General features: G+C 48.0%; 1 protein-coding gene across 2 annotated transcripts in view; it reads right to left on the reverse strand.

The window, feature by feature from the left end:
• Positions 1–25,215, reverse strand: part of KIRREL3 (kirre like nephrin family adhesion molecule 3) — a 737,495-nt gene that overhangs the window by 142,890 nt on the left and 569,390 nt on the right. For both annotated transcript variants that reach the window (XM_050921587.1, XM_050921586.1), the window contains exon 7: positions 12,060–12,165. In XM_050921587.1, coding sequence (XP_050777544.1) covers positions 12,060–12,165 — 106 coding nt within the window. The remainder of the gene's footprint in view (positions 1–12,059; positions 12,166–25,215) is intronic.

The raw sequence follows: 25,215 nt of genomic DNA on the forward strand, positions 1-25,215 counted from the left end.
ATCTCTCTCCGTTCAGTGCCTTATTTTCAGAGATGCTAAGCACCCAGAACTCTGGCTGATGTTGATGGGAGCAGTGGGTGCTGCTGGTCCTCCAATGTATAAAAAGAGAATGTCGTTTTTAAAGGTCTTGGGTAGCCTTGGGGATGGGTAGCACTATATCAGTGCCAGAGAGCGAGATATTTATTATTGCCCTGTTGGTACCAACTTCCCATCCCTTCACAAAAATAATAAAAATTGTAACAAGCCAAAAGGCTCTGCCTCTTGCAATATTAAACCTGCCCATTTTATTCTGCCACTTTAAAGCTTCTCTTTCTTACTGTGAGTGATAAATAATAACAGCAGAAAAACACCCCACAGACACACAACTGACATCAAAAGCCAAGAGAAGATTGGTAAACAGAAAGATCTGAAGAGAGCAAAGAGGAGGCTTGGTTGAGAGTCAGTTCACGTAGCTCTGACTTCTGTTGTTTCCCATTAATTTTACCCACTATCACAGGTGGTGGAACAACGACGGCAGCTAATTGCTCTCTCTCTTCTCTTGTTTGCTTGGAGCAAAATAAACTAGCTAAATTCCAAATCCTCCTCCAGCCCCCAATCTCAGAATTGTCCGTTGAGGGAATGGAGCATGTGGGGAATGTACTGGAGGATGACCATTTATGTAATTTATGCACTCATATGCTTCCTGCCTGGACTCGCTGGAGTAGCCATTTCCCATTGCTTCTCCACACCACTCCTCCCACGGCTTCTCCCTATTGATCCCAGGCCCAGAAGCTAATCTCTCAACAACCACCCTTCCACAACGCTTCTGCCTGGGACTTTATCCTCCAACACGGCAACTTATAAGGGAGGCACGGGAGCCAACACTGGAGACAAAGGGAAGGAGATTGCGAGGCCCCACACCACCAAAGCAATGCAGCCCACAGGGTCAGTGAAAAGACTCCTATGGATTTCAATGGGAGCCAGATTCTACCCTACATGGTGCAGTGCTAAAGCCAGCAGAAGGGTGATCTTGCATTGGCTGGTGCCAGCATGGTATTCACGGGCACCCAAAAGAGTCCCGTCTCATCCTCACTCTGAAAGACGGGTGGTCTACTAGCAATGCAGGACATTGAAGGGTTGCCAGGGGGGTGGAGAAGACAGTGAAATGGGGGGCAGTGTGTATGAGGGGGGGAGTTCGGAGGTATGTCACAATTTCTTGGGACTATAAGAACCAATTAGAACCCCCTCCCGCCACCTCAAAGAGAATTAATAACAATGAAAGAACTATTCACAACGAAGCATCTGAAGTAGCACCCACAGGCACTGTCCAACCCCTAAGGACAAGGAGTTGGGATTTGAATGCTGCTCCAACAGCACAAGCTTCGATGAGGGGAGTGAAAGGGCAGCCAGCAAAGATCTGACTAGCCATAGTGCCCACGGCTCCTGGGGAACAAGACAAACCCACCTCTCCAGTGCCGTGTAGCACACTCGGTGCTAGTATATCACGCTGCAGTCAGGAGGGAGGATTGTAGCCAGCTTTGCTCTCGGTTAGCCTCCTGAATGCAGCCCACCCAGGCCCCTGGCTACCTGCCCGAGCAACTTTGAGACTCCAGCTAGCTTTGATTTAGCTAGATCAATGCTAACTCAGGGGTGTCTACATGTGCAGCCATCACACCTTCTAAACGCAGTGGAGATGTGCCCTGAAGGCTATATCTACATGGCAGCTGGGAGCGTGCTGCCCAGCTGGGAGCGTGCTGCCCAGCCCAAACAGACATACAGGCACTAGCACTGCTTGAGCTGTCATGCTGAAAATAGCGGTGTGGCCCTGGTGGCCACCTGGGTATGTCCCCGGGGGGGCTGGGCAGGTTTGTCCTGGGATGGCTAGCCCAAGCCGGCATCTCTGTGACTCCCAGCTCCACTGCTATGTTATCTACTCTCTCCGGGAAGCCCACTCCCAGCTGCAGTGTAGACATATCCTGTGTACTACAGCTACCACCAGGGATGGACCTGGGAACCTCTAGCACTAAACTGCAAGCTCCACTGCTTCAGCACCATACACTGGCCTCACATTCTCCCTGCATCTGGCCCCAAGGGGAATACAGAGCACACGCTGACCAGCAGGGTACCTATAGACCAGGTAACTAGGCCACTTCCATTCCCTGTTCTCTTGTTATCCTGCTCTCATGTGAGTAAAGGAGGAGGGGCCTACGGGCTTGTGGCTTAACACCTATAGCTTTCACTCCCACCGGTGCTGCCATGCAGCAGCCTCGCCTTCCCTACTGCGCCTAGCCAAGCTTTGCAGAATCCAGCCCCTTGTGTTAAGAGTTGATCTCATTCCTTCAGGAGCCTGGCTTCTCTCCCTGGACTGCGAGGTATTGGTGGTGGCGGCGGGGAGGGGAGGGCGGTGCAGAAGGGAGAGCTTTTGTTCCACTTCTCCAGCTTTAGGAATAGAGAGCCAACCTTTCCTGCTTGTCAGCTCCTTCCCCTTTGCAGAGGGCATTTGTCTCTGTTAGCCGAGCAGGGCTTTCCATAAAGCTGTAATGGCCATTCTGCATGCCAGAGCAGAGCCCGTGCCTTCCAGAGAGTCCCGCCTCATTGGCGCAACATGACACCAAGTAAGATGCATGAAGCTCTTAAACACTCAGGCCTGGTTGCTTTGCTCAAACTAAATGGGTTGAAAGGCCCAGATTGGTTCAATTTGGCCTCGTTTTCTGGGCTCGTGCTCCTGCACGATATCACTGTGTGAGGAGTATAAGCACAGGACATGCTCTGGGGGCCGCCGGCCGCAGGGAGCGCTGGCCCTAGAGAGTGCTGGCCCTAGGTAGGCCCCGAGGCACGTTCAGGGACGAGCCCAGCAATCCTGCCCACGCAGTATAGTTCCTCTTTAATCCTTCCGGCAGGCTAGCAGCGTCGGGAGGAGAATGACAGCCTTTGCTTGTGCACAGAACAGCTTCCCCACGCAGCCCTGCCACAATGCCAACCCCTAACGTAGGGTCCAGGCCTCACCTCCAGAGGCGCGAAGGTTCCAGGTTAAGGCGCTCGGCTGATATTCACAGGACCTTGGTCCAGCTCTGCTACAAACTTCTTGGGAGACCTTGGGCAAGTCACTTCATCAGTCCCTTTGTAAGTGTAGCCGAAAAGGCTTCTGGTGTTATTAGTTTATAAGATCTCCAGGCTAGAGACTGCCTTGTGCTGTGCAAATTGTGCAGCATCTCGCACGGGGGGCCTTGATCTCCAGTCGAACCTATCCGGCTTCAGTAACTACCTGCTCCCCGTTACCGTAGTGCCCGAGCACCTCACAACCTTTAAACATATTCATCTTCAGACACTTGCTGTGCAGTCGGGCAATGCTGTAATTCCCAGGACACAGCTGGGGAATTTAGGCATGGACAGCCTAAGGCCCAGACCCTCAGAGGTATTTAGGTGCCTAACGCCCACTGAAATCATTGGGAGGATCTGGGCCGAAGTGTCTGGCTCAAGGTCATATAGTGGCAGGGCAGGACATTGAAGCCAAGTCCCAGGCTAGCATCCCAACCACTGAGCCGTCCTTCCGCCACGTGCTTCGCTGCCCTCCAGGAACTGCTGTGATACGCAGTGGAGAAAACCAGGCCACTGTCAGGGACACTTAGGCCCCTCCCTCCAGCCCAAACCAAAATGAAACCTCAACCTCCATCCCAATTACAGGAATTGAAATAGTCACTAAAGCCATCTTTGCTTTCGGTCCCATCTTCCAGCTCCGTGCCTGACCTGGTATAAACTGAGACTGGGGAGAGCAGTGGGGAGCAGACGGGGGAGGCTGCCTCTGGCAAATGAGTTTCTCTGAAGTGGGAAATCCTTGGGATTTGAGCTCAAGTAGGACCGTCAGCTGATGGGGATCCCCACGTGGGAACACAAGTGGACCAGTGGCATCTTCAGAGAGAGCCAGCCCCACTCTCACCCCACTACCGCGGTACAAAAAATGCACTCACCAGGAAAGCCAGTTGGAAAGTTTCCGATGGAATGTTTTCCTTCAGAAAATGAGGTTTTTATCAGCATCAAAACGTTTTGTGGCAACTTTGACTACGATAACATTTTTGTTTAATAAATCAAAACGTAGCGCTCTGATGACCTCTTCAGGATGGCGTGTTTTGATTGCCCAGTTCAAAACAACTTTTCCTTTCCATTTTTAAAAATTGCATATCAGAGAAAATAATGTAAAAGATTTAAAAATAGAAATAGGAAAAAGGGTTTTGATTTTATCAAAACAAAATGGTTCCATTGACCTGAAATGGCTTTTTCCCCTGGAATTTCGTTTCATGGGAAACGTCAGAATTTTTTGTTTTTGTTTCATTTTAGAACAGATTTTTTTTTTCAATCATGAATTTTACGATGGAATGGAAAACTCTGGATCCTGCAGAGCTCTACTCACCGGCCTTCGGAATAACTGAAGAGTGCTGCTGTCTTGTACAGGGGCAAGTTTACTGGCTTATTATTAAGCAGGGGGCAAGTTTACTGGCTTATTATTAAGAATATACTCACTTCATGGATGTCTTTCATCTGAGGACCTCAAAGCACTTAACAAAGAGGGCAAGCATGCCAGCTGGGATCACAAGGCTGAAAATGCAGTAGTGGGCATAGAATGGCCTCCCTGTGGTCCATGGGGAGAATTTTATCTCACATCACATGGGGAGAAAATGACAGAACTTGGCAATGCCCTATTTCCCATCATCCTCATCCCTAAAGGACACTCACGTCAGTGTGTCCACACTTGAAGCCAAGCTTTGCCCTGCCAATACACGTGACTGAGCAGATTTCAGAGCACTTTCTGTGACCTATGGGATGTAGATATGTGTTAACCCTCCATGGGGTTCCAAACCTACATGTCTCCACACTGTGACACAGACCTCTGTAACTTGAGCTAAAGCAGCAACTCTGTCAACAGGCAGTAGTAGTAGGCTGTTATCTTCTATTAGGACTAGCTTCTGGCCGGAGAAACAACACCTTCTTTACAAGCACGTTACATGTGTATGTGTCCCCATGAGGGTGCATACAACAGTCCATGTGTGTATGCAGAATAAGGTTGCCAACCCTCCAGGACTGTCTTGGAATCTCCCAGCATTAAAGGTTAGTCTTTAATTAAAGATTATGTCATGTGATGAAACCTCCAGGAACACATCCAACCCAAACTGGCAACTCCAATGCAGAAACTACTATACAATGCCTGCAACTGGAAGGATGTGTGTGTATGCAGCAACAGGAATATATATGAGAATGCATGTGTGTCCTTTTCTGTGCAAAAGTGTGTGTGTGTGCACGCATGCAAGTAAAAACATGCATGAGTAGGCATGTGGCAGGGGTTTGCTCACAAGAGTGTGCTGATGTTTGTTAGTGCAGGTATATGTGCAGGGTGACGATCCATATCACATGCACAGCATGTTGCAAGGCTTGTGCACGTGACACAGCATGGCATGCACTCAGGTGCAAACGCGTGTTTGTGACCTCGTCACGCTTACAGAATGCAGACATTGCCTTTGCAATACAGAGTCCCAGTGCGAAGCCAAAAGAGGCGACTGCTTGCACAGGTTATTTTTGGCAAAGATGACAGTGCCAAGTCTGCAGTGGACCCCGGCCCAGAAAAAGGCATTTGTATTGTTTAGACATTTCCCTCTGTGTTCAAAGTTGTTTACCAACAAACACACTGGGAGGTATAAAAAGAAATGTTGGCCAGAGACCAAGACCTGATATTTCTATCAGAGGATGAGAGAAGCCCCATAACACAAATCAGAGCAGCTCAGTCCCTTGGAGGAAAAAAAAAATAGCTCTTCCACCTGATCCTAGTTTGATTTTATTTATTTATTTATTTCAAAGAACAGAATGCTCCTTGTCTCTGGTCTTGCATAACTCCTAAGGAGTCTTGCACCTTCTCTGCAGCTCAGGTCTATTCTTTCTCGGGGGGATTGAATTACACAGACCACAAGGCCCTGGGGACTCTGCGATTTCACCCAAGCGCTGATTTCATATTCATCTGTTTTCTGGTGGGCTCAGTCTGCATCCAAGACTTACACATGTTTCACTCCTTAATACGGTTTCCCTTCAAAAGCAGAGGTAAGGTTCAGAAAGCTGGTTTGTTTGTACTTCCCAGGCTCACAGCTCTGAGTGCATGAACTGCTCAGATAAAGTCTGCTGACTTTTGTAATAAGAAAATGTGACACTCTCTCCTCTTACTGAGAGCCCCGGAGAGCCATCACAGCTTTTATTCCTGTGCTTGGCTGATGGTCACGTGGCTCTGAAATGCCTGCAGATGATGTCTAGAACTGTGCAAAGGGATGTTTTCACCCACTGCTGTGAACTGGAGCCAAGGCCAGATGCGGTCATGGTGTTGGGGCCACGGTGTGAGAACTGCCACGTGACTAGGGACTTGGTTGTACAACCCGAGGCACCTTAAAGTGACCCAGTGCTTGGCACTTTCTGAATATTTAGGCCTCTTTAAGGAGTCTCAGGTTGGACACCCAAAATACACAAGCGCTTTGAAAATCTTGGTCACTGAGGTTTGGTTGAGATATAAGTCCTGACTGCTCACCATCATTAGCAATCTCATAATGTCATCAATCCCAAGGTCCCAGTGATATTCCAGTTTTAGAACATACCTCTTGCCTGTCCACTTCTCCCTACAGTTTCAAATGGATATATTATTGGGATTCCCCCCCCCCCCCGCATTCTTCTTATTCATATCGTCTCCTAAACAGCTGTGTCCTGTCCTGACAGCTGCTGTGTTCCACTCCAGAGATGGCTGCATTTCAGTGGTGGGAGAACTGACCCTTTTGCATAGTCTGTCAAGAGCTTTGGGATTCTTCGGCATGAAACCGAAAAGCCCTAAATCAATCATAGCTGTTAGATGAAAGGAAGCCCTGGAATGGTGGCAAAATCCCCTTAGCTTGTTATTGTGGTGAAAAAAAAGCATCGAGTGAAGTTAATCCATTAAGGGAGCTTAAGAAACTCAAACAAATGAATTGCTCACATTTTTCAGTCTCTTTTTCTTTGAAAAACAAAACAACAACTAAACAATTTTCTATGCAAAAAAATACAACCCATCAAATGAGCAATTATTTTTTTTAGAAAGTCCATCATGCAATGGATCATAACATGCTTTGGAGTGAGTGAGACACAGGGAGAGCTTTATAGAGCTGCGAACGCTGACACAAAGGCAACTAGGGAGGGTGAAAGGACAAATGGCACTGACATGGGGGAGAAGGAAAAGGAAAGCAGTGGAGCTAGGGAAGTAGTGCTACAGCTGCAGGGAGGATGACTGGAAGGAGGCAGGAATGGAGAAGAGGAGTGTGATATTTAGACACAACATAGTGATTAAAGAACAGGACAGCTCTTTGGGCAGTTACAAGGGAGCAAAACTGTCCTAAAGCCTGTTTGAGCCCCTGCCCTGGGGGAGTCCCCACGGTAGGAGAATCCTTAATGGAATGGAGCTCCTATGCCACACAACCCATGCTGTGGCCAGTGTAGTGGGCCTGGCCAGAGGAAAGGGGGCATGGCTGGGCATCTCTTACACCCTGGTGGTACCAGAGGCTGGGGCATTGGGAGACAATGCAAATTACAGCAGCCGTCAGACTGCTCTAACATGCATGAGTGGTGAATGGAATTAAGCTGAGCACCGAGTGCCTCAGGGCCACTGAGGTGCAAAGGCATCATAAAGCCATTTCAGCAGCCCCTCCTTAGCTGCACTAAGCTGAAGCCGAGGAAAAGGCTAGTTCAAGCACTCTTGAGCTCTGGGGTTGTGTCAGGCTGCAGCAAATGTCTTGTCACTCAGCCAGCGGGGGTTGTTTTACCTTTGACTGTGTGAGTGAATCCATCCTGGTGTAACATCTCCTGAGAAAGTTCACCAAAGTTATTTGCCCAGCTTGGCATGTGCTGCTTCATCTTTTTTTTTCTTTTTCCACCATACTTATGAAAACAGAGCTATTTGTATCTTTAACATTAATTGACTTCTCAAATTAATAACTCTTCTTTGTAACTAGGAATGCAATTATTGCTTTATTGCGCTGATGGCAAGATTTCCAGCCAGCAGGAATAGCTGCTACCAGCACACTCGATTGTGCTAATTAAGCTGTAAAAGTCTAACAGGAGGTAGGTCATGATAACTTGTCCCCGGAGGTGCTGCTCAGTTAATATGAACTGGTTGTTTTTGTAAAAGTATAAATGATTGTGCGTCTGTGTGTAACACCAAGTGAGGAGTGATGAGCAGCTGATTACAGTTGTGAATATGAAAGCCCCTGCAATGTTGAAGGAGGGTTAACAAGAGAAGTGTTGTTGTCTGGTGCAGTTGTTCTCAACTTTTTTTTCATCTGCGGACCCCTTTGAAAATCTATTGTTTGTATACATATAGTTGAATTCTGTACAGTCAGTTTTTAGTCTAAGTCATTTCTGGAACCCTTAGACATACTCCTCAGATTATGTCCATGGAGCACAGGTTGACAACCACTGATCTATGGGTCGGGCACTGAAGTGGTGATCGGGAGACCTAGGTTTTGCTCCTGATCCTGCTGTGTGACTTTGTCACTTCCTCTCTGTGTGCCTGTACTTCCATTCCCACCCTTTGTCTACTGAGACTGCAAATTCTTTGTGGCAGAGATGTTTCACTGTGTATCTTTCCTTCCAGAGCCTGGTGGTGCCACTGTGCCATACTCAGCAGCTCCTTCCATGACTTGAGGCTGTGTCCTGCAGCCTCAATGAAGAAATCCTTTGGATTCACTACAGCCGAGTCCTAGCTCTTCTATAGCACAGTCATTCTCTGCATTGGCCAGAGGGGATACTAGGTGTTTCTGTCCCTCTTCCACTGTTATCTCAGGAGCAAGATGTCTCCTCCCAGTGTGGAGAGACATTGCTAGTCTTGGCTGATCACCATTGGTTCACTTGGGAAGCCCTGATGTTTGGTTGGTGCAGATTTTGTTAATTTGACTCAACTGGACGTTTATAGTTCTTATATGTCTGATCAGCTTGAGGAGACACAGGAGTCAAACCACAAGGTCCACCATGTGGACTGATCCAAAATGCAGCATCCCTAGGGAGGAGCCAGTCCAGCCTTGGTATCCTGGGTTGGTTTGGGGAAGCACATGAAGAGAATGGATGATGAGGTAATTATTAGGCACCTTTTGAGGATCTCAAAATGTTTGACACATGGATCAGACTGGAAAAAAAATAATTGACAGTACTGTCCCAGGCTCCATCCCAACTCTTGCTTGAGTCACGATGCCAAAACGAGTTACCACTGGGAACAGATTTTGCAAATCTTGATAATATGATTGGCCCTCTCCTTTCTCATATGCTTTGATCATCAATGAAGTGGTTAGTGACACCACTAATGCATAACATTTATACAGTAACGCCTCAGAGTTACGAACACCAGAGTTACAAACTGACCAGTCAACCACACACCTCATTTGGAATCGGAAATATGCAATCAGGCAGCGCAGAGACAAAAAAAATGTAATATACAGTACAGTACTGTGTTAAACGTAAACTACGAAAAGAAAATAAAGGGAAAGCAGCAATTTTCTTCTGCACAGTAAAGTTTCAAAGCTGTATTAAGTCAAATGTTCAGTTGTAAACTTTTGAAAGAACAACCCTAACGTTTTGTTCAGAGTTACAAACATTTCAGAATTACGAACAACCTCCATTCCAAGGTGTTCGGAACTTAGAGATTCTATGGTATATCGCGTCACATGTGGAAAACTCTGTACTGTAATTAGTCATTGGCTAACTAATTCTCAAATCATATGCAAGTGGTAGGCAAGTATTATTCTACAGAAGAGGAAATAGAGACAGGGAGATGAAATGACTTGCTCAACATCATTCTTTGAGAGACTGGTTAGAACTCAGAGCCTCTTGATTCCCCAACCTGTGCCTGTTCCACAGCTCATGCTGCCCCGCTCTGGCCATTTAAATCAGCGCAATTGAGAGTCAGTGTGTCAGTGTTAACACTTGGCTAGGATAAACGGGTCTGCTCACACCTCTTTCAGAGCTATTGTAGCAGGCTGTCCGCAGATTCAGGCAGACACCACAGCACTGCAATGCAATCAGTCACATTCTGAGAATTTTCTATCCAGTCATAAGGGCTAGAAGGTTTAGATTTTTTTTAAATTCAAAAGCTTAGGTTCTGGGGTGCAAGATGGACCCTTGAAAAGTGACCTGTGGTGTTGAACCAGTCTGACCCCGACTTTTGTGAACATTAATTTAACACTAAGAGAGCCCTGGGTAAAGAGTATTATTTCTGAGGCGCAGACAGATTCAATGACTTTCTCCAAGGTCACTGGCAAATTTAAGACTGGAACACAGAAGTCCTGGGTCCCAAGCCTTCTCTCTAACCTCTTGTCCAGGTATTAGCAACTTTTTCTGGCCTCGCAGACTCTGCAACCTTCTTTATCTAGCTGGATCTGGCCAAGATCCTCCCCATATTTGGAGCAGGGTGGTCGTGAGTTTTGCTGGTTGGGAAATTTTTGATGAAATCTTTTTCCCTCACCAAAAAAATGCCAGTTTTTCTAAAACTGGTTATGAAACAGGGTCAGATTTGATGAATCCCTTGAAACGAAAATTTTTTGGAAAAGAAAAGTCTGGACATTGTCCAAATGTTTTGTTTTGACATTTTTTGTTGTTTGAATTGAAAGGACTTTCCAATTCTAAATTTTACTACATTTAAATTTTAAAAAGGTTTTAAAAAGTGAAAATAAAAATGAAACATGTTGAAACTGAAATGATCAAAATGAAAGGTTTCAATTGACCTGACACAATATTTTGCCAGTTTGCAAAAATATTTGAGATTTTTTACTTTTTGGGATGCGAAAAAATGTTTAAATCTCAAAAATTCTTTCAGGAGAGCAAAAACATTTCCTGCCCCCTCCCCCAGTCTTGAGTGAACCCCTAGCCCTGTTCTGTACCCACAGTCTGAACACCCCTAATTTACGCCAGTGGCCCTCAACCTTTCCAGATGACTGTACTCCTTTCAGGAGGCTGATTTGTCTTGTGTACCTCCAAGTTTCACCAAACAAAAACTATTTGCTTATAAAAATCAGACATAAAAATACAAAAAAGTGTCACAGCCACAGTGTTACTGAAAAATTGCTTCCTTTCACATTTTTACCATATAATTATAAAATAAATTGATTGGAATATCAATATTGTACTTACAGTTCAGTGTATGGTATATACAGTGGTATAAACAAGTCATTGTCTATATGAAATTTTAGTTTGTACTTTCTTCGCTAGTTCTTTTTATGTAGCCTGTTGTAAAACTAGGCAAATATTTAGATGAGCTGATGTAGTCCCTAGAAGACCTCTCTGTGTACGCCCAGGGGTACACGTATCCCTGGTTGAGAACCATCACTTAACACTATGTGGCCTCCAATGATCCTGCATTTTGTCTTATACTGTTCTGATTAAACAGCCTCTGCCATGGGTATCAAGAGTGCAATAGAAGCCCAGAGATGCTAATGAAGTTGTATCTTTCGCAAAGACTATGTAAAAAACAAACAACCCCCAAATTCTCCCATAATAGACTGTTCATTCAGTGTGTGTTTTGATAGTTATGCCCCCAAACATATGGTTATGCTACCATGCTGCCAGGGCTCTAATCCCCTCTAAAGTGCCAGTGAATCTCTGACCAAGGAGTTTGGTGTGTGCAGAGATGGAGTCCATTAACATACAACATCACTATCAATGGGAGAGACTGTGGCTGGAGCACCAGGCAGCACTGGTCTCTGGCTGCAGCAGAGAGGGGCTGGGTATGCAGGAGCAGGTCCATTCTGGTCCAGGAGGGAGCAGTGCTAGCTCTATACCCTAGCTAATACATCGCATGGTCAGTGTAGCTGGGGCAAAGCCCATCTTATCCAATCCACAAGAGCAAGTGCCAGTCTATAGCCACCCATGGTAATAAACACAGCAATACACAACAGCTCCAAAACCACTGGCTGTGCACAGGGAGGCAGCTCCATATGGCCAGCCAGTAGAGCACATCAACATGAGCACAACTCTAGTAGGGGGCAGTGTTAAACATACTCCATAATGAACAGAGGCCAGCTCCTTGCGGGCAATCTTACCTGTACTGGGTTGCCGCTGGGTTAGCCTTGGCAGAGCAGTGAAACTTCACTGTGTTGTCCTCAAGCACTGGCTGGGGCTCTACGGACAAGTTGACGAGAGGTGGGTCTGCAAGGAGATATCGACAATCCATCAGTAGTCACATGGATAAGTGCATTTCACTGCCGCAGAATGGACATCACTCAGCTCCGACCATGCCTTCTGCTGCAGTGGGTGAATGCTAACTGCCACGTATGTGACCCAAGTGATTGATTTAACTCTTTCGGGCCGGAAGTCCAGAGTCCCCAGAGCACTTGGTGAAGCCATGTGCTCTTTGGGACACAGCAGAGATTGGGGAGTTGGGGCTCACGGGCTCTGCTCCCAACTCGGCCACTTATTTGCCACAAGAGTCTCAGGGTCTCTCACCCAAATCGATGCAGGACCTTTCCACCCACAGTGTGGCTCATGAGGCTTCTTTCTTTCCTCCAAGAGATAGAAGGATTAAGGGGCCTTGACCAGGTTCAAAGTCTGCTCTTCTGGTGATCAGCTCAGTGATGGGCTGAAGAGGATGCTTTGGATGGAGCAAGTGCCAGCAAACACTGGGGCATGTGGTGAGTTCAGTGAGGATGGTGTGAAAGGCAGCACAGAGGGCATTTGCAGCATTGGGGTTACTTCACAAGCACACTCTGCCCTCCTCATTATTTATATTGCAGTATTATTTGTATAACAGCAGGAGCTCAAGCCCCATTGTGCAAGGGGCTGTACAAATAAACTGTTCAAGACAGTTCTTACCCTAAAGTGCTTAGTCTAAATAGATGAGACAGGGAATGGAAACAGAACAGAGCAGGGAATAACTTATCCAAAGTCACATAGCGGAACAGCAAACAGAACCCAGGTCTCGGCAACACCCCGCTTAGCCACTGGATCACACTGCGGCCCTGGCTTTGGGAACACACCCGTCAGCAGCTGCTTGCCTGTGATTGGCCTTCTCCTCCTAATTCTGGCTGAAGACAATGTACCCCAGGGATTCTAACAAAACAGGTCAGCTCTTGGCAGTATCACCCCTAAACATTTCCTCCATTTCTCTCTCTTCTGTAAGGAGGCTATTAGCAAAAGAACCCCAAACAGCTAGGCCTCTTACATACAGTACTCAGACTACATCACCAATCTATCTATTTGCTGCACTCAGGGATCACTCAGTAGCTCATCACCGTTTACACTCCCACAGGAGGTGAGGCATGGTGCTCACTGGAAAGTCCAGTTCAGGCCTGACATTCTTCTCTTGCCCTCTCTCCTCTCCCTTCCTCTTTTCTCCTCCCTGTTATCTGGCCAAACACTGGGGCAGAGGCATTAGCAGACGGGGCTGACCTCTGGCTTCGATGGCTAATAAATCAGGGATCATCCCAGTTGGAGACAACTCAAGATAAAGAGCTGAAAGACAGAGAAGAAACTAGAACCATCCAATGCTAAATGACACGGCACAGCGATTATCTTAATGCACACACACACACACACACATAGACACACACACAGATATGCACACATCACAGCTCACACAGACATGCACAAAAACTAGCATACACACCTCTCTCTCTCTCTCTCATACACAAGCAAACAATATGTGCATGTATACACAGGGGCCCACACAAAGACATGTGCTACACCCTAGCATACAGCCACACAATATTCACTCCTAGGCACACTGTGCATAGACACCCACAAGGAAACATACACACCCACCCACAAGGCAGCAAGCCAGACTTGTGCAACGTGTGCTGAGAATGTGTTGCTCCTCCAGAGCTGCTGAGCTGTGCTGTATGCATGATACCCTCCTGACCCTCTCCCCATTCCCACCTCTGTGCCTTCGGGGGCCACCTGGAGGAGGAGATGTTATTGTAGACATCAAACCCTTACTGGACTTGTGCTCTTGCTATAACAGAACCAAGGCAACAAGCAGCCAGGATGCATTCCAGATGGCCCAGAGTCCACATGCTGATTTGCTGCTTACATGTTTGCCCATTACCACACCACACCAAACGGACTGTTCGCTCCTGTTCGCCGGCACTCCGCTCTATCCAAGGCCTCAGGGGTGGGCGACTGATTTACAGAGGTGTTGTGCAACTGCTGCTCTCATCGGTTTTACTTGGAGTTCTGCACCTCTGCAAATCAGCCCTGAGGTTTCAGCAGGGTCCATCTAAGCCAGGTGCGGTGGGGACTTTTCCAAGGAGACTTTCAGTGGTCTGTTTAATGGCCTGGGGCAAGACCCCCTGCTCTCACATTGTTCATATTAATAACTTGTGCACTGTACCAAAAATCAGTTAAGGGTCCAGCAGGGGGACTCACTAGCTTGCTTTCATTTCTAAAGCCAATGGCTCAGGACTTTTACAGCCCATAACCTTGGAGCACGTCAGGATCCTGCTGGGAGGCAAGCGTCATTATCCCCATTTTACACGCAGGGAAACTCAGCCACAGTATTGGAAATGTGACTTGGGCAAGTACCCACAGAGGTGGGCACAGAACTCAGGAGGCCTGGGGCTGACTGGGACCATCCTGCTGCCACTATCATTCCCAGGATTAGAGCCCTCAAGACTGAAGGCCTCTGGTTATACCTCACACGTGCTCTGCACACTTCAGCAGCTGGCCAGCTCTCCCTTCATTGTCTCACTAATGAGCCCCGCCCTTGCCCTGGGAGAATTAGCTCTAGGGGAATTCTGTTTCCAAGGCTCATTCAGATCTCAGCCTCTCTGTGTCAAGGCCAGCAGAAGAACCAGTGAGTGCCAGTGGGGACGGTGATCTTGTAATCCACACACTTGTTCACTGGCAATGGGATGGAGGTGACCAAGCCACCCAAGAGCAGATGGAAAGTAACAACAGAAAGTGATCACTACTGACCTGAGCCCCTCTATCTTGAGGGCCTTCACTGTTGGACAGGAGGGAATTTCAAGCCTTTGTTGGCAGAAGAAAGGTAAAGCTCTGTGAGACAGAGTGCACTTGGGGGTTGGCCCATGACTTTTGGAATGAACTCACTAAGGCCCATCACAAAGCTTCCCACCTTCCATCCAAGGGAAAAGCACATTTCTTTGACCTGCAATTCTCCAATGTCAGTGTAGAGCAACAGCTATATATCCCTCCCCTCCAAAACAAAGCACTCCCCTGCACACGCTTCTCCCTCTAGGGAGAAGATGACAAACACATGACACACATGTGGGCACCTCACTTATTTCACTACTGGTAGGCACTCAGGCCCAGATAGGCAATGGTATTTAGGTGCCTAACTGTCACTGAGTTCCATGGGAGTTGGGCACCTAAATATCTTTGAGGATCTGGGCCTCAGATGCTGCAGTAATTAGCATAAGATAAGAACCTATTTAGATTAGAATAGAAGAACCACCATCCTATTAGTTAGATGGGCCTCCTCTAACAGTGACATCACTTTGCATTTCTTTAGTGCCTTTCTTCCCAAAGGATCCAGAAGCACTTTCCAGGCCAGCTGTGCCCAATACATTCCTACCTGCATGGTACTTGCTAATATTCCCATGCTGGCTGGGAGTTCTTAAATCTACCACGATTTAATGCACATACAAGCTCAGACATGACATTTCACATCAAAAAATAAAGGAAGGCTTGTGACTCCCATTTAAGGGAATAAACTGTCTTGCTTTGAAATGTTCCTGTCTCACATTGCACTCTGTAATGATGATTTTTTGTGCATCTATTACCTTGAAAGTGGTATTTATTCTCTTTCATCAGCCTAATCATCCCTGCCAAGTCCTAACTGGTGTCACAGACCTTTCTTTAGACTGATACTTGGCCTTGGTCCAGGATTTGTGTAGTGCTGTTTATAGAACATGGATTCCTTATACTGTGATCTAAGTACAAAAGCGTCACCCAGAAATACAAAAGGAGCTCATGACTCAGAGCTCAGTAAGGGAGAGGTTCAATCAGCCTTATGAAGGTACAGCTGCCTTTGTGAAGAGGCAGGTCTGCAGTGGGGCATCCATCCGGGATAGATCTGGATGTTGGGATAGGCATGGCCAGGAAGTCAGTTCTTGTGTATGCTTTGGAGCCTCCACTGGGGTTAGAAATCAGCCTTCTGCAAGCCAACTTCATGTGCTGCTATCACAGAGGGGAAGTCAGCTGACGATTACCACCATGTGTAGATTCCTCATCCTCTACTAGCAGAGTATTTTCCTATAGGACCTACTGCTAAAAGCAGAGGATTCTCCCACTGCCCTGCTGGAGACCAATGCAGGAGCTCTAAGGTTGCACCCATGCTTGTGCGGGGAAATATCAGTGATGCTGCCCAAGGGGAGGCCACCTTTGGTCTGAAGGCATGGCTGAGACACACCACAGCTGGGATTCTCAAAACTGCCTGTGGGATTTGGATGCCAAGATCCTATTCAAATTAATGGGAACTGGGTGCTGAAATCCCCTATGCAGCTTTGAGAACCCCAGCTGCGGTCTCTCTCAGCCATGGTCTCAGCCTTCAGACCGATCTCATTCAGTGAGATGGCTGCCTTCCTGGCCGACAGACTGGGGCTTGAAGAGGGGACTTTCAGAGCTGAAAGCATGAGCTGCTGCAGCTTGAGCCAAGGCTCCACAGCTGGGGCTGTAACAGACTAGTATTGTCAGTAGATTAACACAGAGAAGGACCTGCAACACATACTCACCAGTGGGTTACACCAGCATTCATGGCGCCATTATTCACCAGGGTGGCACCTAAAAGTGAGATGAGTTTCAGAGCTCCCACAGCTCCTGTTGACTTGAGTGGGGACATGGGAACACTCAGCACCCTGGGTAATAAGGTCGCTTTTATTTTAGATGCCTAAATCTGGAGATTTAGGAGCCTAGCTTTAGTCACCCAGATGGCAAGGTCCTGGCCTTCGCAGATCACACTGGAACCAGGCAGCAGGACATGCTAAGTAACAAAGGGAAGAGCAGTTCATTGAATTCTTCTGAACCTAGGAAACTGGCTTCCTTTGAATGCTGATGGGAACAAATTGCAATGATGCAGCTTCCATCCAAGGAGCTTCTTAACTGTTCCCGCCTAGCAGCCCGCTGATGCAGATGAGCACAGCTAGCGCATTGTATGGAGGGAGGTGCGGGTACTAACCCCACATTTCATCCCAGGCATGGAGACAGTAAAGCCTGGATTGCTCCTCACCCTGTAGGGATATGCAGGGCGTAAGGAGCTTTCCCCTTGTAGAGGGGGATAGACACCATTGCCTTCTTTGTGCTCCCACACACAAGGGCCAGAGGAGTCTAGATTCCCCAAAAGATCCTTCCATATGGCTCAAGCCATGACCCTGCCGCTTCTTGCATGATGGTCAATTGAAAAGCCAGGAATAGAATGCCAGTCTCCTGGCTGCAGGCCCATTGGCTTAGCCAAACTGGACATTAGGCACAAATCTGTGATGGTGATTTAACCATTTGAACAATTCACAAAGGGAAATGGAGGATTCCCGATCTCTTGTTGTTTTCAAATCAAGCCTGGAGGCCTTCCTAGAAGAAGCTTTATCCAAACACAAGAAATGGGGCTCGGTACAGGAGTAAGTGCGTGAAATTCTATTGCCGGTGATAGACAGGAGGATCTGATGGTCCCTTTTGGCTTTAAACTCTGCACATCCACGTATCTATGAACCGCAAGTCCATCCTCCCTCCCAAGGATGTCCAGTGGTCCGGTCCTGACTGTATCACAAAGGTATTACGATCCAGGTGGCTAGCACATCCACTCTGTTTGCTGTCCCCTTAGCTCATGTTTCACTAGCTCTCTCTAGCCTCCTTCTGTTGTACTTCTTCCAAATGGGGCTGAGAGAGAAAGAGAGAGAACAGTTCAGAACTCCACTGGACGGATGCAGGCAGAGTCTGTTTGGTGACAACCTCGACAGCCGCCTCTCATTAATGTTAATCAGCAGAGCGGGCAGAGCTAGTGGTGGTGGTCGGGGCATCAGTCCCCAAAGAAGTGGCAGCTCTCCAGGAGGTGGGAACAGAGTCTCATTGCTCAGAGCTGCCCAGATTGTCATCGAATGGGGTGTCATTTGTTCATGAGATACCTGCCTCGCTTGCAAAGAGGAAAATACAAAACCCCTTCACAGTGCTGCAGAATGGGGCTGATTTGCATGGTGTGTTCGGCACCAGGCATCTGTGCTGATATTGGTGTGTGCTGCCATTTGGAATTGTACCTGCTGCACAGAAACTAGGCCTCTTGCACCTTTTGCTGAGGAAAACAGAAGATGAGAGCAACTCTCATGGGAAATTAATGAGAATACCTGGGACTTGGGGGGAGGGATAGCTCAGTGGTTTGAGTTCAATCCTTGAGGGGGCCATTTGGGGATTGGTCCTGCTTTGAGCAGGGGGTTCGACTAGATGATCTCTTGAGGTCCCTTCCAACCCTAATAATCTATGACTTTTATCCTGTAAACAAATCAGGCCGCATTTGAGTCACCAAAAAAAGAGGTAACTGAAAAGCACGGGCCGGTGTGAATCAGACCAGTGCCACTGACATGAAGGATTTACGATCTGTTCGCAGGAGATTTGCATGTGTGCATGTGAAAGAATACAGTGCTGGTGAAAGGGCCTCTAGATAGCACTGGAGCTACAGCACTTTTTTTATTCACAACACACACGGGTGAAATCCTGGCCCTATTGCACGCAACAGGAGGGACTTTAATGAGGCCACCATTTCACCTGTAAGCTTCCCCTGTGCTGCTCAGATCTACACAGAGCACATGAGAGGGTGTGGCTAAGCAGAGAGACCTGAATGTGCCTGGAACCTGAGCTCACCCTTTCCCTGTTAGATATCCGTGGGACTTTCATGAGGAACATTGGCAGGGGGAACCTGTGATTGACACTGCACCAGCTCTGCATTCCCAGGGATGCCAGTCTGGCAGAGGTACGTTGGAGGGGGCAGGAAGGTGCGGTGATCCTGTGGGCTGAGTGTAGCAGTGGTAAAGTGATTCATTGAAAAACTCCCAGAGTAGCCAGTTCCCCTCCATTTTGTGAATGAACAGGCTCCTGCATCTACAGAGATGCTGAGTTATGGGCATTTCTCATATGTGCAATAACCCGAGTGCACATCTCTTGTGATAGAGATGGGCTAGCTGAACCACACAGCACAGAATAGATGGCGGTGAGACGGATATTGAGGCCCTGTATTCCACCATGGAAGCTTCCTGCTGATGTCAGATAATGCAAGACAGGTGTTCCCCAGCTTCGTGTTCCCATCAGAAATTTGGAGATGAAGAATGAGACATCTCTAAGGATCCAACAAGCTGCCTCCCCTAGCCTCTCTCTTTAAATTTAGCTTTTTCAGTGAACTTAATGGTGTTGGAAGGTTAGCAGCCTTGAAGAACGATATCCTCCTGCGATAGACTATTCCCGTGTTCACGCCCTAAAAGACACTATTGTAATAATATTTATCCAAGGTATGCCTTGTGAGGTGGTATTTAAAAACTCATAATTTGCTGATCAGCAATGTCATGGCAAAATGCATGTAGCTGTATTGTGTGTGAATTTATAAAAATAAACTGAGATCACAACTAAAAGTATGTTTTCCAGAGAAGTCTGGGGAGTGGCCAAACCAATTCCTCAGAGACGGAGGGCAAGCTGATGCCTCAGCCAGGTATAAACAAGGCTAATGAGTCATTATCTGCTAGGTGGCTATTTTTTGGCAGAAGAGGAGGCAAGGCAAAACATTTACATTTTAGCAAAGAAACAGCATGGAGTTCCTGTCCACACAGACTGCCTGTTGCCTTGCTCCCAGGTGTAAATGCTTCTCAGCAGTGGGACTGGCACCCCAAAACACCCCTTTCTCTCTGCCTATCACATTCACTGCACCTAAAGAGAAAAAGGAAACAAGCGTTGGACTCTGGGGGAGGGATCCTGCCCTACGGGGTTTGGCCAGAAGATGGCTGAAAGCATGCGATGAGGAACTTTGCTTGAATCTGATACAGTTTGTTAAGCTAGATATCAGTAAACGTCTTATCTTTATTTTTCTTGTGAACATTTCTGACTGTTATGCCCCATTACTTGTATTAATTTAAGATGTCTTTCTTTGTAGTTAATAAACTTGTTTTACTGTTTTATCTAATCCAGTGTGTATAAATTGAAGTGTCTGAATAACTATTTGAATTAATGAGCTGACTTATTGTTCCCATAAAGGAATAATGAACTTAAAATATTTTATACTGTCCAGGAGAGGGCTGGGCAGCACAGGGCATACAGTGCTGGGGGGAAACCTGGGACTGGGGGTGTGTTGGGGTCACTCTGCAGCGTAACCAAGGCTGGTGACAGCTAGAGTGTTACCCAAGCGTGGCCGGCAGGCTGCAGTTACACCCAGACACTCAGGATAGGGTTTGCATGCTGGGAGGCTGTTTGTGAGCGGCCCAGGTGGGAGCTACTTCAACAAGGCATTGAAAGGCACCCAAGGTTGCAGGACAGGGGTGACGCAGCTGCTCCGTAATCTAGATTGTACCTTAGTAGTCATACCTCTATCTACCCACACAAAGGTACAGAATGAGCATGTTTCACCCCCACCCCACCCCACCGTACGGTCTTGCCTTGTCCCCAAGCTGGGAGGACCTCCCCAGGGATATTCATAGATTATGAGGCTAGAAGGGGCCATTCAGATCATCTTAATGTGAGTTCCTGTGTGACCCCAGGCTACAGAACACCAGAGATTCCACTCTCCATGCTCCGCTTGGGGTGGTGCTGTCTCCTAGTGGTGGCTGGGTCACACTGAGCAGGCCATGAGCTACTAGCTTAGACAACAGAGGGTTACGGTCTTACAACCAGAGATCCCAGATCCAATTCCTGCTGCCAATGACCTAGGCAGGAGGGCGGTATTACGAGAACAACCCATTTCACCTAAGCCACTGAGCTCCCATCCGACAGCACTTTCAAGTGATAAGAGCTGCAGCGAAGGCTAGTGCACCCATAGTGGGCAGAAGGCCAGAGAAGAGGCTGGCGAGGAAGAAAGCTCTCCTGCAAAAACAGGCATTGCTGGACCTCGGTGCCTTCAGGATTGGGTCCAAAATAAGCCAGGTGTTGCTCCAGGCCCTCCCAGGTAGTTTCTTAGGGCATACCAAGCGAGTCAGAGCAGTGCGGAGCTCACCTTGGTAGGCAGATGTCCTGTCTGTGTTACCCCACTGGGCTGAGCTCACTGAGGAGCAAAACAAGGGAGTGGAGTGTTAGCCCCCGTGAGTGAGCTTGGCAGGATTCATAGCAGTTGAGAGGTCATGCAGAGATGTGACCGTCTCAGAGGGACAGACGAGAGTAAGACAGAAGAATAAATATCTGGACAGCAAAGCAGGATACTGAGCTACCTTCTCCTTCACCAGGCTCCCATCTCATTCGGTGGGCGAATTTACACTGCCAGCTCCCTGCTTTGTTGTGAGCGCAGCCACCTGCCTTCTTGATGGGAAATTATGACGGGAAATTACAGGTATTTTCAATTTACCCTAATCTCATTTAAAAATGTGCAATTCAAATGACAATAAAGGCAGTGCACTTGGGAATATAAATGAGATGTGCTAACACAACAGCCCAGAGATATATAGCCCACTCCTAATTCATTTGCAGGTGCCCTGACACTTCCCCATTGTTATGCAACAACAGCTAATCACTTTCCTTTGTTAAGTATGAATCACACTTCTCTTTAGTAGCTTCCCCATTGTTTGATCGTTTAGTAGCTGTGTTTAGGATTTATAGAGGAGCCTCTTTGTATTAAAAGGAGCAGGGCTCCCTTCTGCACTTAAAAAAATGTATATAAAAAGGAGAAAATCAATTAAAAAGTCTTTGATCTTTCCTGTCACAAATGGGATTGTGTTGTCTAATGCTCTGGTAACGTTCCAGAGATTCCCCATAACAAAGGGAGACACCTGCAAATATTTTTTAAAAGATATTTACATAAATGATAACTCATCATAATGTAATGCCACTCGGTTACAATTATAATTCCTTCCTAGCTGCTTGTAATTAATTCAAATGATTGAATTGACTTGCCCCGCTGGCAGCCAACTGGGAGGAGTGTATACCCACATGCGTGCACACACACGCATATTGCATAGTCTCATTTGCCAAACATTATTTGGTATGAACAGGATCAATACTACTGGCCTAGGTCCCAATTCAGCAAGGCAAATGCCTATCTTGAGCCCCTGAGTACCTCATTGGCTTCAGTGATGTGGGGGTATGTTTTACTGCAGAGTTAGCAAGGGCATTGTCCCTAATCCCCTTCTTGTCTGCACACCGAACCCTCTCTCTGGTGTTCGGTGGTGCTTTAAACTCAGGCCAGCTGGGGTACAGGCTACAGCCCAGATGCTGCTTCCTTTAAGGCTAATAGTGAGGACACAGGCTACATCCCTTGCATCAGGGCTTTGGAGCAGAGCCCGGAGCTGGACCATGGAGCAGCTCTCGCAGGTTTTTGCCTGGAGCTGGAGTGGAGCCGGAGCACAGCTCCAAAGCTCTGCCTTGCATGCCAGTAGTCCTCCAATTCTCCCCTTGTGATCGAGAGGACAGACACGTTCTCTCACAAATTCTTTGGAAAAGAAACTGAGCTGCTCAGCTGAGGGCAACTCTAAGAAGCACCAGAAGTCCTAGCATCCCACATGGGGGAAGAGCAGCACCAATGAAGAGGCAGTCATGCAGGGTAGGGTGGTGCAGGATGTTGCTCACATTCAGGCTAGGCTAGCCTAGGTGCTGATCACCTGAGTTAACGCTGCAGTGAAGGCAGACCCTTAGATCCATGCTTAAGAACCTTGCTGGATCTCCACTGACTCCATTACTCTGCTTTGGGGGGAGAATCAAAGCTTACACAGGCAGGGAATGCTTGGAGCTGGAAGCAGGGGAAAAGAAAATATGTGCTGCCTCCAGGAACCCAAGGAGCCGGGCAAGTGCAAGCAGAGGGGCAGACTCTCATGCCCTTGCTCATGTTGACTAGTACTTTGTAAGGTGCTGTGAAACAGAAGGGTATCAGTGTCTGACCAAAGCTGGAATCCTCTGAAGTGCCATGCAACTGGCCCACCATCCACCTGCAGCAGAAGTTTGGTGTGTGACCTCCTTGCTCTAAACAGCCATGCCAGTGGGTGGGGAGTGTGTGTGTGTGTGATCTCCTTGCTCTAAACAGCCATGCCAGTGAGTGGGGGGCAGGGGAGGGAGAGAGAGGTGTGTGTGTGTGTAAGTTGTCAGTGATGCATGCGTTTAAGGAGCGTGGATGGAGGTTCCCTGTTAATCAGTAGGAAGAAGCAATCTGTGTGGTGCCCCAGTGTAGGCTGAGGAACAAAGGAAGCCGTCATGATTCCCTTTGGGATGGATGGTTTCACCAGAGAGCCTGGAGCAGCTCCTGTTCCACCCTACTGCAGCACTGACATCTTGAGCTGTCTTGCGGAGGGTAAGGCCCTCTTCAAGGGGGCCCCATGGCCGCAGGTTTGGCAGCATCGTTTGAAAAAGTGCTGATTCTAACACTTGCACTGAGTGGAGGGGGAGGAAGAGCAGCAAGACAGCACCTTCTGCCCATCTAGGGGAGAAACCACCATGACAAATGGGAGATGCACGGCCTCTTCAGTAGCCACTCGCTGTTACGTCCTGCAATGCTATGGCTTACATGTGGAAAGCAGTGATCTAGTTAGAGACACAGCGAACTGGGAACAGTTTGGAGGCAAAGGCGCGGGGAGAGCTCACACTAATGTCCAAGAAATACTTACTGATCCCTGCATGAAAGATGGCTCATAGTTACTTTAATCCCCTCCACCCTCATGGCCACCTAGAGCCTCTGCTCACCCCAGGACCAATTCTCATTTCCGCCCACTCTCGCCTAGAGAGGAAGAATGGTCTGGCAGCCCAGGTGACAGCTTGGGACTCAGAAGATTTAAGTTCAATTCTTTGCTTTAATGTCTGTGAGCCTTGCCCAAGTCACTTAGTCTTTCTGTGCATCAGTTCCCGCTCTGTACAATGGGGAACATAGCCCAGCCCAGCCCTGCCCTGCCTCCCCGGCACATTGAGAGTATAAATATGGTCTGAAGTCCTCAGATATGGTGGTAGCAGGGGCTGTTGTTACATAGGTTAAAATCCCGCACCCCCTGACCTTGCTATCACTGACTTCCCCTGAATTCTCATTTCTTTACCTCCATCTCACTTAAAGAAAAGCACAATCCTCTAGGCCCATTAAAAAAGGCATCAAAATGAGCAACCACCTGGTATGGGGAGGCGCTGAGCTTCCACAAACGGGTCTGGTGAAGCAGCAAGCCAGCCCGTCTCCATTCTGGCACGCAGGATGTGAATTTCAATACAGCCACTGGGCTCTGGCAGTATAAATAGTTTATGGCATATCAAACTATTCAACATGATTTTAATCCCACTTGTGATGTTCAGCGCATAACTCACAGGAGTTTTAATGTGGCTTTGATGTGGCTGGTGGAACGGAAATCACATTGAACAGATGTTCCAGCTGGAGTCACTTAGTGTTTCCATTATAAACCCTGGTGGGGCTTTGGGTTGGTTTTTTGGAAGGGGGGAGGGGGTTTATGACTCAGCTATTTTATTTGGAAGGCAGATCCTGAATCCATATGTGTTGTATTTAAAGCAAACTTTCTCTCCCATCAGACAGCCTAGCCTCCCTCCCCCCCCCCCAATCGCTGCACGGGGAGAGCAGGCTTGTTATGGTGTGAGCATAGGTGGCGGGTTATATGGGCTCAAGGTGCCCGGGCTCCAGGAATATTCAGGGCTGGGGGCCCTGCTCCAGCAATATTTGGAGCTGGGTCTCTCCCCTGACCCTGCCTGGATTGAGTCCCGGCCCCGGCCCCCGCAGGTCTCTCCCCACCACCCCGCCCCACTGCGTCCCTGCCTGGAGCGGGTCCCGGCCTCCGCCTTCCACCCCTCCCCCTGCGTCCCCCCTCCACCACGTCCTTGCCTGCTCGCAGATCGGCTCCTGGCAGAGCTGCTGTCTGCTGCCCCAGGGTCCTAGCACCTGCCATCCGCTAATGGCAAGGCAGGCTGCCTTTACCCTGCTCTTCTGCCCTAGCCCTGAGCCTCTTCAATGCCCCAAACCCTCATCCTCAGCCCCAACCCTCATCCCCCTGCACCTTGATCCTCTGCCCCAGCCAGAGCCCTCATCCCCAGCCACAGTCCTCATCCCTCTGCACCCTAATCCTCATCCCCAGCCAGAGCTCTCATGTCCCCGCA

Source organism: Gopherus flavomarginatus, chromosome 13 (assembly GCF_025201925.1).
Source record: "Gopherus flavomarginatus isolate rGopFla2 chromosome 13, rGopFla2.mat.asm, whole genome shotgun sequence".
In the NCBI taxonomy this organism is placed as follows: Eukaryota; Metazoa; Chordata; order Testudines; family Testudinidae; genus Gopherus; species Gopherus flavomarginatus.